Source organism: Apaloderma vittatum, unplaced genomic scaffold (assembly GCF_000703405.1).
Source record: "Apaloderma vittatum isolate BGI_N311 unplaced genomic scaffold, ASM70340v1 scaffold13323, whole genome shotgun sequence".
In the NCBI taxonomy this organism is placed as follows: Eukaryota; Metazoa; Chordata; class Aves; order Trogoniformes; family Trogonidae; genus Apaloderma; species Apaloderma vittatum.
In genome coordinates, this window is record NW_009708817.1 from 49286 (window position 1) to 63212 (window position 13927).

Sequence of the window (13927 nt, forward strand, 5' to 3'; positions counted from 1 at the left end):
TAATTTGTTGTTGTATTCTCAGAATAACGTGGAAATAGATGTACTAGTCCAGACCAGAGGTACTTTGGGTATATTATTCAGTCTTTGGTTTTATTCGATAGCACATATATATAGGGGAAAAAATAAAAAAACAGGACAAAATTACAGTGACAGTTCCCTGGTATGCCCTATGAACTGGATAGCTAAGGACTTCCTGAACAAGAGGAATTACCTTTAACAGTCCTTAAATTGATGTTATTCTAGGATGTAATAACATGAACTCTGAGCTTGCACAGCCTTCTGTAATAAAATCTTGGTGTTAGATAAGTTTTGTGCCTGAAATATCTCCTTTTTCTTGAATTTTTCAGCTGCCAGTCTTATCCGATGCCACCTGGTCAGTCTCAGAGAGGAGGTGATTCAGATTTCCCCTTTTCCATGCCACTCATAGTGCTGGATCTCCTCTGTATCCCGCATCAGTTGTTCGTTTTCCAGCATGTTTAATGTTTTACTGCAAAAGGATCTGTTTCATCCTTTTGATGGTTCGTTCTGATGCTCTCTGTACTTTTTCCAGTAATATCCTTTTATGTTACAGGGATGCAGTAAACTTACAAGTACTAAAACGTCTTTACTTGTAAAGAGGTTCTGATCTCTGCTGCCATTGGGGATTCGTAAGCGGTTGCATCTAAACAAAAAGCTCAGCTCTAATGCCCACTGAGTCAAGTGGGAGTCATTCTATCAACTCTGGTCAGGAGTCTAAATCAAACCTCACTAAAAGCATTTTGCAGAGAAGCAACTCAAAGTGGAAGTGGCCATAAAACAGAATTGGCCTTGACTTATTTAATCCTTCCTTTCCAAGCAGTAAGAAGTGCAAAAGCCAAGTTTAAACGCCGCCAGACAAGCTTGTTTTCTGGGTTCTGCTGCAATCTAATGCTGTTTCAAGCAATGATTTGCATTCCTTTTGTATGGCACTGCCTCGGAAAGCAAACTCTGCCACAGCCTCCTGTTCCTGCCTCTTCTTGTCCTCCATGTAACGGACCAGACTGTGGAACTGACCCAGATGTGGAGATTTGGGGTTTTTTTCAATTGGTAGGGAGAAGTGCTGTGTGCTCAAATATTCTCACGTGTGAATTTTAATCCTCGAATTGAACGTACAGTGTAGCCACAGAAGACATTCTGCTGGCAAATACACTATTGATTTCCCTGCAAAAGATGGTCCTCAGGGCTGGCTGCCTGCTGGGCTCCCACAGTCAGCTCACTGCAGGGTCAGGCAAGCCCCCGTTTTGGCGCAAGGGAACGAGCTGTACGCCGGGACCGTTCCTTTCCTAGAATCACAGCACGCTGGGGGTTGGAAGGGACCTCTAGAGATCCCCCAGTGCAACCCCCTGCCAGAGCAGGGTCACCCAGGGCAGCCACACTGGAACGTGTCCAGGTGAGTTTGAAAGTCTCCAGAGCAGGAGACTCCACACGCTCTATGGGCAGCCTGGGCCAGGGCTCCAGCACCTGCACAGCCAAGAAGTTTCTCCTCATGTTGAGGTGGAAATTCCTCTGTTCCACCTTAAAACCATTATTCCTTGTCCTATCACTGAGCACCTCGGTGAAGAGACCGGCACCTTCCTCTTGACCCCTACTCCTTCAGGTATTTATATACATTAAGAAGATCCTTTGGATCGCTGCCTGCAGCGCTCTGTGGTGAAGCACATCTCTAAGAACACCGGTAACCTGTTTATTGATGTTCAGGTTGCCCAAATCCCTTTCAAAAAATGATAATGTAATCACTGTAATTCCCAAGGAGAAAAGCAGGAGATGGGTTTGGGTTCATCTTCTTTTCTTTTTGAATTATGTTGTGTCTGTACAGCTGCTCAAAATTTAATGTCGTAGCAAGCTGGCTTCTGCTCCAAGTAAATTTACTGGATGTTTGTAGAGACTGAACAGCAGAGTAAGATGCAGGTTTTTCACTGTATGCCTAGATGAGCAGTATTGAAGTACAGCATGATAGAATTGGACGTCAGTGGATGTGGAAAACAGTTGTGAAATAATAAGTGTTAACCTCCTACTTAATTGCTTTAGCAATAATCAAGATATGAATGGCAGCTTCAATTGATAAAATATTAGAAATTAATAAAAGTGAAAAATTTGAATTTCAGTTCAAAGCCATTTTCCCCTTGCCTTTGCAACATTGATTGCTCGAATCAGAAACTCAAGGCTGATTTCAAACTTAGAAACCTTAAATGAGCAGTATTGGTGAGGCCCAAGGGAGAGGAGCATCATGACTGCTCTTTAGGGAGCGCCGTATGCTATGGACCCATGGAAGTGACAACCACAGAGTGATCAGTTTTACAGAGTTACTGGCCTAGGTCTGTAGAAATTAGGCAGGAGACATAGTTTTACTTCTCCTGCTGACCGTGCAGAGGTATTTGCCGATGGGTTTGAGTTGTGCATTGCATGATGTGATTTGTATGTGAATGATTTTGTCAGTAAGCCTCCTCATGTAAGGAACCCCCACGGCTGTTGGAGTCGAGTCGTTGCCAATCCGTGGGCAGCAGTGCTCACGTGTAAGGGTTGGTTCCCTTTTGAGCCTTCACTCTTGTTAGAGTTATTTCTGGTTCGAGGCATTTGGGACTGCAGAGGAGTGTTTCTGCATCCTTACGCAGCAATGCACAGAGTGAGTGAAATACCTCTCGCATCCACAGCGTCACGTACTCACCACTCACTGATATATTGTACTAGATGTGGCAGTTTTGACAGCAGTTATGTCTATTTGACCACAGTGGTTGCTCTTTGCCCAGAGCAGCTCCTCTCAAAGCTCAGGTGGCATTAGTGTGTTATTGAATTAGTTTTCTGGCTATTCTTATCTGATTTTCTGTTTCCAAGGAGTGGATTTCCCAGCAATTCCCACTGAAGCGATTATTCGTGTTGGCTCAGGTGAACAAAGCGAGCCTTCAGGATATCCTTTGCTGGGAATAAAAGGGCTAACTCTCGGAAGAATCTAGTTTCTGCAGTGAGGAAAAGGGATGAAATTATCAGTATGGAATTCTTCCCATCTTGTGTATTGTTGAGTCAGTCATGAACTTGCCAGGAAAGCTGTGCTCAGGCTTTGTCTGCCTTCATAAGTGTGTTTTTGTAAGCGGGTTCTGACCCTGTTGCAGCAAATGAAATGGGTGTTATGGTACAGCACCCGCCTTCTCAATGTAAATGTGTATGTCAACTGTCTGGGGATATAGTCATCCTAAACATGTTGTTTATATTTTCTATCAGTTTGCTCTAAGGAAAAAACCTGGCACCTCATGGTGCAACACACTCCCTATGGAGAAGATGAGATGGGAGCCTGAATACTGATGAGTGACATCTGCAGTGAGGGAAATGCAACCTAGGGTGTCCTGCCAAACAGAGAGGTGCTAGAGAAATGCAAACCGTGTGAGTAATTAGGCCCACACACCTTTTAAAACACTGCTTTCCTCCCCATTGATGTGCCGAGGACACAAGCATACAAGAATGGGGCATTCATAAAATTCTGTATTCTGTCTTGTGCTGCTGTCTGTTCCGGGAGAGCATTTCAGGCTATTTTGTACATTCGAGTCCAGTTGATTTGGTGTGTTCTTAAGCCTCATTAAAAAAAAAATAAATAAATCCTGTGTTTGATGCTGTCAGCCTATGACAGCTTTGCATGACATACGGAGCTGATGGTGTGTTTCAAAGCTCCTTACACTTGTCAGAAACTTCTAGTCTGCATGGTAGTCTGGAACCCAGTGATCTTGTGGTTTGCACTTGGCAAAACACACTAACGTGATCCATCTGTTGGCTGTTGAATTAGAAATTAAGTAAAACAAAGTCCACGGGGAGAGTGATGTAACAGCGTACCTATAGTAGTGTTTGTGATAATGGTGATTTGAAGGATGATATTTTGTACAATCGATTGTGTTGTAAGAATTTTTCTCTATCAAAGGGTGAATGCTGCAAATCATGTGGCTGAGATTTTCCAGAGTCTTGGGTTGCCCCGTAGTCAGATATCACCCTTACCTTGGCCAGATCACTGTGTGGTGTCCGAACTATTCAGTTCAATGGTTAAGTAGCACGAAAGGATCTTTGTTCTTGCTTGGCTTGTATGGTGCTGTAAGAAGAAAATCCACTTGTGATTGTAGACCTTCAAAAATACCTTTAGCATAGGCGTGGTCCTGCGAACAGGAAACTGCTGAAGCTGAAAGACCTGCGTGTGTTCAAGATTTTGGTAGTTCATCCTGGACAGGTCATGTTCATGTGTCTTAATTTCCTTATTCCTGAAGTAGGAATTCATAGAATCATAGAATGGCTTGAGCTGGAAGGCACCTTAAAGATGATCCAGTTCCAAGCTCCCTGCCACAGGCAGGGACACCTCCCGCTGGACCGGGTTGCTCAAAGCCTCGTCCAGCCTGGCCTTGGACATTGTTTCCTTCCGTTCCAAATTTTCCGAAACCTCAGTAGGATTAAACGAACTGTGTATGTATGTGTTGAGTATTATAGCATGGAAATCTAATGGCAATGAAAATAAAGAAGCAGTGCAAAAACATGTCTTTGACACAGAGGAGCTGGTTGGGCTCTTGGGAGAGCCTTTGGTCACCACCGCAGGTGAGTGGCAGCTGGAGCCGTAAGCACCTTGAGAAACACGTGCGTTCACAACCGAGGGTTGAGACACAGCAGTGTCTCATGCAGAAAGAGCAGGATTGTGCTTGTACGCACCCGTAAATTATCCCATCCAGAGCCAGCTGGGTGTTTAGGTGTTCTCATTGTTTGGAAATTTGTTGTTGGGAAAATATTAACAACCTCACAGCACATAGTTCTTTGGTGTGTCTAAGTGAATTGCCAGTCCCTTGAGGCAGAGGCTGTCTGGGTTTGCCTTCCACCGAGCCAAACACACTGTCAGCACTCCATTAGGTGTGTATATACGGTTTCAAGCTGACTCAGAGCTCACAGGTAGCCACTATTTTTTTCTTGTTGAGCATCCCTCGGTAGGGCAAGAGAGCTATTTTTACCTTTCTAGCGTTATTCCTGATAGGAAAAAAAGTAAATCCTGTGTGCTTGAAGTCAAAACTGAAAGAAGGGGTCTATTCTTGGAGGTGCCTGTGATCCTCTCAACCTTCCAGTAAACTGAGGGCACGCAGCCTCTGCGTGTGCCTCTCTTGTCGGCACCTCTTGTCCTTCTTGGTTACACTCCGTGGACAACCTGCTGTCAGGAGAAGCCCCTCTCTGAGACACAAAGGGTTGATCAGTCCCTGTAAGAAAAGAGCAGGTGACACAGAGGCAACAGTGCCTTTGGAACTAAGGGATGCAAAGCCGACGGGTTGGAGCTATTTCAGGGAGCAGTCGTGGAATCAAGCTGGTAAATTTTTGTTTGGAGGGGAAGAAGAGAAAAAAAAAAGCAATGAAGTCCAGTTCCAGTAGGCAGGAGCTTTTTCTCCCTTCATCTTCTTTGCTTTCACTGTCTGGCCATTTACTTTTCCGCTGGGCACACAGGCAGGTCTTGAGAGGGGCAAGTGTGGGCTGGATGGCAGCTCCCCGGCTGGGATTCTGGACAGACGACTGAGGCTACAGTACATGAAACAGGCAACCAAGAGGCTGAGGAGGGCAGTTTCCTTCTCTGATGGGTGTTTGGGTGGAGGAGAGAGAGGAAAGTGTGAGATGGTTTTGTTTTTTTTTTATGCTACACATTTTTCGAATTCTAGCCATGCACAGAAAAAGCTGGGCAGCGCTAGCTGTGGAGGTGCTCGTGCACCTCTACAGGGTGGGACAGGCATTCAGAGGCAGAAATAGCCACCAAGCCATCCTGTTTGGGCAATTATACTCTTCCTGCATTCTCACCGCAGTCGGTATTTGAGTGCCTAAGCCGCAAAGGGAGGTATAAAGACAAATAGGATCTCCTTTTGGAAATACCTGTACTTAAAAGAACCTCCCTCCTGGGATGGCATTCATTATGTGTCTGTTTATTCATCCGTTGCTCACATGCTAATTTGCTTCTGGAGAAATGTATCTCAGCTCCACCCGGTGCTGGGACTGAGCCACTTCTGCTGGCACTGCTGGAGATGATGTACCAAGAGAAATTAGCTGTACAGCATTCGTAATGGGGACTGACACAGCTAGAATGGCCAAGGCTCCCCTGAACGCGATCGCTCGCTTTTCGGTAGCTCATCCCAAAACCCAATGGATTTCTGACTGTGCCCTGGCTTGCACTGTGCATCTCTTCAAGGGTTGGTGATATTCTGAGATGGCTTTAAGCGTAAATGGGAGGAGGAGCTGTTGATCAGGAAAAGGCAGATGAAATGCCAGGGTCTGTCACAGCGCTCTCCTAATATAAAAGATTTGTGGCAGGGGGTTGAGCTGGAGCTGCAGCTCATACGGTGTCACTTGGGTATTAACTGGGGAGCGGGTGAGCGCAAGGAGCAGCAAGTGCTGTGGAAGAGAGGAGCGGAGCCGGGGAGGAAGCGGCTGGCCCAAGGCTCTTTCCTGGAACGCCTCCCTCTGCCTCACGCCGCAGGCAAAATCGTGTTGCTGCTGCCCCTCTCTCTCCAGCTGAACGTGCTGGCAGCTTTCTGTCTTTTGGATAAGATCTCTTCTTTGTGGTGTTCAGTTGCTGTAGAACCTCAGCTCCTGGTCTAGAGTAACTTGGGTTTCCGTCCCATCTGGTAACGTGCCCTAAATTCACTTAGATCTGTTCTGCCGACCCAGCCGGTTGTTCGGGAGCCTCGTGTGTCATTTGCAGGAGTAATTGCAAAAATTGATTCCCGGGAAATGCCTGTAACAGGCAGATCCTTTTGACAGACCACACAGCCATCATATTCTGCATTTATTTGAGTCAATCAATGCTCTGGTGCATATTTGGGTCATAAATAGTGTGATATAAATTGCATTTATTATTATGACAGCTGTGTTCCATTACATGTTATTTATTAGCTTCTGTTGTCCTTCCGTTTTACACCTTGTGGAGCTGTCAAGTCAGCTGCTTACCGGTGACAAAGCTCACAGCTCGGCTCGGAACCTTCCAAAAATAAATTCTCTGAAGGGATTCGAGTAACAGCAGGACGGATGTTGTTGGAAAGGCATTGGATGATCTTTTCTTCTTTTGTTTTATCGGATAGATGAGGTTTGTGCTTTTATCCCTGGTTTTGCCCAAATTCCAGAATTAGACTTTGCGATTATGATCCAGAGGCCACTGAAGTTAATAAGCCCACTGAGTAATGTGAATTTTGGATCACACCTTCTACATCTTGAAGTTGAATTAATTCAGCTATTTGATGTTTGAAACGGTGGCATGCTGACTTGGATCTTTCCAATTTTCCTTTAGAAGCTTTTTTTAGCTTCACATCTTTTTACATCGTAAAAATGGCAGAATATCTGATTCCGAGATGAATGAATTTCAGTGTCCTTCCAAGGCTAAGGTCAGATTTCAATGGGCATGCTGCTCTGTGCCAGCCAGAGTCATTTTCTGCTTCTCATTCCCCATAAGCAGTCGCGTATCCCTCGCGCCAGGTCGCCGCGGTGCCGAGCGCTTCGGTGTTAATCCAGGAAAGCGCTTAATCATGGAATTGATGACTCTGAAGTGCTTAATATAAGCATGTGCTTAAGTGCCTTGTTGGACTGGGGCCAGCGCAGATGTGCCCTTTGCAGAGCAGAGATTTGTCAGCCCCTTCTGGAGCCAAGCTCACCGGAGTTCCTGGCTTTCGGGGCTGAGCTGGGCTGGGTGAGCCTCGAAACGCCTCGGCGGGGGAAAGAGAGCTCCTAGCATTGCTTTCGAAGCGTGGTCAGGTGTGGTATGATGTTGCCTGTGCTTCCTTTCATGCCTTAACATTCCTGTGATATCTCCATTTATTTCACTCCAAGTGTAAAAGGAGAAAATCTGTAATTCCGATCAAACGTCACAGTGCAAAACTGACATGAGCGCAATCATATGGCTCACAAAATATAGATGCAAATGGGTGCGTATTATTTATAAAGCAGCTTTGACATCTTAATACACTAAAAAGGAAGAGACGTTCAAAACATTTCTTGGCTCAGCATTCTGCATGTTTTTGAGCTACTATCTATCATGATCCATGAAAAATTCATAATTTGGGTCTTAACCACCTTAATTTTATGTGTGCATTCCAACCAAAGGAGTGTATGTCCTCTACTCTTTTGGGTTTTTTTTTTTGCTGTTCCACCCCCCTGACTGCCTTTTATACAACTAGAAGTAGACAGCTGGGATTAGACAATGCCAAAAACTCACCTACCCAATAATTAAGGAGGGGCATAACTGTGACTAAAGAGGGTTCTCCAGGTATTCCTGTATCCTGCCCAAATCCTCCTGGGTTTGCTGGACCTGAGACAGTCAGTGAAAGTCAAAAAGCTCGTACTACACAGCAGGAAAATCAATGCAGATCCTCTCCTCTGAATCTCTGATGTGGACAGACAAAAGCCAGGTATAAATCAGCTTAAAACCTTGCAATTTCTGGCAGCTTCCAAATCAATCATGAGCACAGTGTGAATGCCTTGTTTCGGGTGTTTTCAGTGGTGTCACTGGCCGGGTTGTTTTGGGAGGGCTTTGGAGGTTACAACTCGTTCTTTCAGTGAAGCTGTTGCTCAGGAGTCGGTTGAAATACAAGCTCAGTGCTGGTGAAAGGACCTGATGAAGGGACAGGAGTTTTTGGTCTAACTACAGGGCTGCTGCCGGGAGGGTGATGGTAGCGGTGACTGTTTTTCCTTTCCGTTCCACGGTTGCCTTAAGATACTGCTAGGAAGGATGAAAGATCTTCAGTTTCTGTGACCTGCTTCTCTCTGGTCGCTGCTGCAGGAGCCGACAAGGAGCCCTGGGATTGCTCTCTGGTTGCTTGAGACTCCTTCCAACCTCCACTTCACCTTCTCAGGGACGTTTAGGCAGACGCTCTTTAATTTATTCTGGCCTGCTTTTGCCCATCCTCAGATTCTGACCTCTCAGCGGGCTGTGCGGGGCTGTGGCTTTTAAATGTAGTTGAAGTTCATGGGTCTGAAGTTTCTCTGGGAATGAAAAGTCTGTTTGATTAAGGCAACAGAGACTCCTGAAAGCCTGTCAGGGCTGCAGAATGTCTGATTAAATGGAACTGCTCTCTGGAGGATTTGGCTTGCAGAAAATTAGTTTTCATGTTCTTGGCCTGATGTTTATTAAACGTTCCTTCCCTTTTTCTCTCTTTTGCAGTTTTCATCTGTAGTTTCATGGTTGCGGCGCCCATCTTTGGTTACCTTGGTGACCGGTTCAACAGAAAGATCATTCTCAGCTGTGGGATCTTCTTTTGGTCAGCTGTCACTTTTTCAAGCTCCTTCATCACTGAGCAGGTAAGATGTTTGCTAAGGTGCTCTGCAGGGTGTCCCGCAAAGGTGGGCAACACGTTCCTAAAAACCTCCCGGCTCCCTGTCACGGCATGCTCCAGGGGAACATGTCCCTCTCGTGTGGATTTAACATGCAGCCTGTTGTTATCTGACCTTTTGCGGGCAAAGTGTGACCTGTGTAGGTGTTTTCTTAACTGTGAGAGCCGTTACTCTCTGATTGTGCACATTCATAAAAAAGAACAGGTGGAGCTTATTTAAGCAAGCATTTCTGTTGACATAAGGGCTTTGTTTTGAGGAAGAGCCTAAAGAAACTTTAAAAAAAGACTTGAGGGGAAAAAAAAAATCCATGGCTGTCCCTGCTCGGTCCCTGTGTGTTGCCTGATCTAGTTGAGAGGCGTCCCTGCCCACGACAGGGAGGTTGGATTAAATGATCTCTAAGGTCCCTTCCAGCCTAGGCCATTCTATGATTCTATGTATAATGGTTCTCTTGTCTTCTGATATGTAACAGAAGCCACTGGAGTTTGCTGGGCAGTCTGCTCGTGGTATGTGCGATGACAAAACGCATCCAGCAGCGGTTTTACTCATACACTTTGTTTTCCATCCAGCGAAGTGGATGATAGCACAGAGATTAAACATAGCTTCAGCTCCTTTAGCACTGGTTGATGGATGTGTCTGGGGAACTGATGATGGAGTTGTCAGGCTCACTTAATTTTGTCCAGCTCTGCACAGCATCCCTCTCTTTCAGGACAGCCACAGTGCCCCCTTTGGAGGACTCCTCATTGCGTTAATTTTCTTGCCTGTCAGAGGCACTTGGAGGAAAAAAACATCTGGCAGTTTCTGGGGGAAAATATCTTCTTGTTGCACCAGGAGAGGTTCAGGTTGGATATTAGGAAGAATTTCTATACTGAAAGGGTTGTCAGCCACTGAACAGGCTGCCCAGGGAGGGGGTTGAGTCACCGTCCCTGGAGGTGTTTAAGAGACGGGTGGGTGTTGTGCTGAGGGACGTGGGTTAGTGGCGTTGATAGGGCTGGGACAAAGGTTGGACTCGATGATCTTGAAGGTCTCTTCCGACCGAAACTGATGATTCTATGATTCTGTATTATAGAGGAGGTTTAATTGCTGCAGGTGGCAGCATTCCTGGACAGACAAATCACAGCTCCTGGCATCATCAGGCTGATTTCCCCAAGGCAGGCAGGGGCATTCCTCATCCTTTCTGTCAAGCTGTGTTCCAGAGAGTGCAGCATTGTGGTCACACCTGAAGAGTGACAGCCAGGGACTAAACCTCTCCACCCTGCTCCCTCCTGCCCACTCACATGCTCTGCAGGTTCTAATAAAAGAGGATTTCCACTGAAAATGGGCAGGGACAGTCACATGTCTGCCTGGCTTTCGTGTTGGATTGCTTGTCACTGCACTTCCAAAGTAAAATGCATATGGCCAAATGTAGAAGCCTTTAACTCAGTAAATTGTTCTGGTTTATAATTGGCCAGGAAGCATCCTTTCCAGAGAAAGGTCATCTCCCTTCTAAAATTAAGAGGCTTTTTTGCTTTTCTTTCTTGTTTCCTTTTTTTTCTGTTTTTATACTCTTTTAGAACATTCTGCAAAAAGTAGCTGTGATCAGATCTCAAAGAAGGAAACATTTTATGAAGGAACCAATTAGCTGCTTATAAACACCTCTCATGTTATGAGCCTGCATTCATGCTCGGGTTCTCATTGATCTCTCTGCAGTGGACCTAGGCCCATAGCTGTAAATAGTGGAACACTGGAACTGGGCTGATGCAATTTGTGTTTTCAGAGTTGATTCTCAGTTTAAGGATTTGGGGGTTATTAGCTGAGGTAGTTCAGGGATTAGTATGTATGGTCATCAGTATAGAGGAGCTCCAAGTGGAAGTGATGTAGCCGAAGAAAGGGAGAATCAAGTTTATAAAGCTGGATGTTGTTTGGAGACCAAACCTCGATGTTTTGGAAGTCAAAAGAGAGATAAGATCGAAATAGCCAGTCCTGTGTTAATTCCCAGAATTAACTCACTGTTAACTCTGGACCCAATCTACAGCCTTGGAAGAAAAGCCCCCCAGTATGGAGAGAAATCCCCTATCCTGATTTTTCTGCAATCCTCAACTCTCCCAGAAGACTCATCTATGAAGGCAGAGGTCTCGTGCCCAGCTCTTGTTATCTACTCCAGCAGATTATGGAGAATTTTGCAGCTGCTGGATAGCTGTGCCTTACCCAGGGCTGCAGCATCATAAGAATAATCCCAACTTCTTGTAGCATCCCTGCCACTTTGGAATCCTTTTTGGAGGCCTGAGCTCTAATTGGGAAGACAGGCCATGTTAAGCAAGGTTAACTCCTGAAGTGCTAATGAGAAAAAGCATCAGAGAAGAGCTGATGAGGCTTTTTTTAATTTATGCAGTGACTAACTAGGCATTTTTCCTCATCTTTCTCTTCTAGGAGTCATCTGAGGAACAAAATACTGACTTTTCTCTCAGCATTTTCTTCTTTCTTTTAAGACAGTATGTGTATTCGTCAGAGAGGAAGGCTAGGAACCGAAACGTGAAAAACTGTTGACACAAATAAAAGAAGTAATAGGAGTAGTGTAAGTAGAGAAGCACTTGCATCCAAGGCGACATGAAAACACGGGGCTAGAAGGAGCAAGCGGGCACAGGCTGAGCCCATTGAAAAACTGTAGAGAAAAGTCTTTCTTGTGGCGACAGCAAAAATACTGAACTAGGCGAGAAGCAACGGCCATTCAGCAGAAATAGCAAACTGTGTCCAGGGATTGCCATTCTTCAAATTTTGACAGTGTCTAGTGCCTCGTGCATGCTGTCACCATGTAATTAAATAGAGTGCACATCCGCAGAGCTCAGAGTTGGAGCGTGAGTGGAAAGAGAGAGTTTAACAAAGGCAGGAAGCAGCTCCAGAGCCGGTGGGCTCTGATGGATCCCGATTTGTGAAAGTTTTTGGTAGCGTGTTGGTAATATTAGGTCCTGGATAAAATTTGGATACCTAAAGGAAAACAATCAAAATGCGATCGCTTGAGTCAATATCTCAATTATTTGTAATTTCTTGTGCAAATGCACAGAGAAGGACATGTTAATTCTTGTCTGTCCTACGGTCTAGTTGTTCAGTAAAGAAATACCCGTGTGGCAAGAGGAGTGAAATACTACCTGAGAGATGGATTTTGATCTGGAAAAAAGGAGTGAGGCACTCTGAAACAGTTCATCCGAGATAATAAGTGCTATTTCATGCTGTTTGAGTTAAAAAGATAGTGACTGGAAATTGGCAGATGAAACAGGGAATTGGATATATATGCCATGTAGACACGCACGTGCTAGAAAACACGGCATTAATGTTTATAACCACTTATTAAAACATCCTTAGTTATTTATTGCCAAATACCTTTAGGCTTTTAACAGGGAATAGTAACCATCAAATAAATGAGGAGTGAATCTCTCATCTGCTAGTAGCCGCTAAATAATAAATTAATTGTCTCTCACAGGGAAAAAAGAAAATCAGAACAAAATTCAAGGATAGTTCCAGAGTATACAGGGGGTGATAGAGAAAACAACAACACATGAATTGCATGCATAGCAAAAGAGATTTGGGACAAACGAGTACTTAAAACGTTTGGATACTCTTCACGAGGTCTTAAATTACATTTAAAACAAATCAAATTAAGAAACCCAAATGAATACCTTATCAAAAACTAATTCTGTAAATGCGCTTTGTTTCATGGATGAAAATAGCTAACAATAAATTAAACTAAAGAGAATAATCATAAGTAACAAGACTGGGATAATATTGAAAAGGTCACTGTTTAATCTGTTAAATAATGTGGTTTGACAATTTATATTAGTGCAGATTTTCTCTGTAGAAAAATAAGAGCAGAGTCCTCTTGCACTTTGTTGCTGGTACTTGCACATTTCTCATCTGTATCACTGTTTAGCACTTCTTAAAATAAAAGTTGCACTAAAAATATTAACATACTGGTTCATCAGTCTAAAATGAGTTAAAGTTGGTACATATTTAGACGTATCTCTAGATTAACTCCATTTATAGGAACTTCAATATGTATATATCTCAATTTGTGTGTTGTAAGTACAAACACCTGCTTAGAAATTGCCTCCTTTTATGCATGACTTTAATCAGTTCTGCACCTGCAGGTGCACAAATTTTTGGTACTTTCACCTGCAAAACCCTTTCTTGTGTTGCTTTTGGCAAGCATTTGGAGATGAGACTTCCTAGTAGGTTGTCCGTGCTCTGCAGCAAATGGGCAAAAAATAAGTGAGCCAAGAAACGCGCCGAGTCCACAAACTTCCCCGAGTTTCTTTACCAAGATGCATTTCCAACCACACGAAAAGCTCCATGTATGTCGGTCTTCTCTGTATCGATATGAACTCTAATTTAAAATGTAGCCAGGATTTTTATTTTTTTTTTCTCTAGACAGCACAGTGCCGGATTGCCGTTGGTGTGGCTGATCATCTTGAGCTGGTTTATATGCCAGGACATCCCTGGGAAGAGTCTGTAATCCCAGTTGCACCATTTCTCTCTTTCTGAACGGTTTCATGTGAAGCAACTTGGTTATCAGGAGTGATCAGACCACGTGCTGAGAGTTTGTTTCTGGCTGCTTGGATATCCACAGCTA

The 13927-nt window shown here is 44.4% G+C and overlaps 1 protein-coding gene across 1 annotated transcript in view; it reads left to right on the top strand.

Moving 5' to 3' along the window:
• SPNS2 (spinster homolog 2 (Drosophila)) overlaps positions 1-13927 on the top strand; it is a gene marked incomplete at its 5' end in the record, with an annotated part of 77002 nt that overhangs the window by 14660 nt on the left and 48415 nt on the right. The window contains one exon of the mRNA XM_009866699.1: positions 9158-9294. Within this exon, the coding sequence (XP_009865001.1) occupies positions 9158-9294 (137 nt within the window). The remainder of the gene's footprint in view (positions 1-9157; positions 9295-13927) is intronic.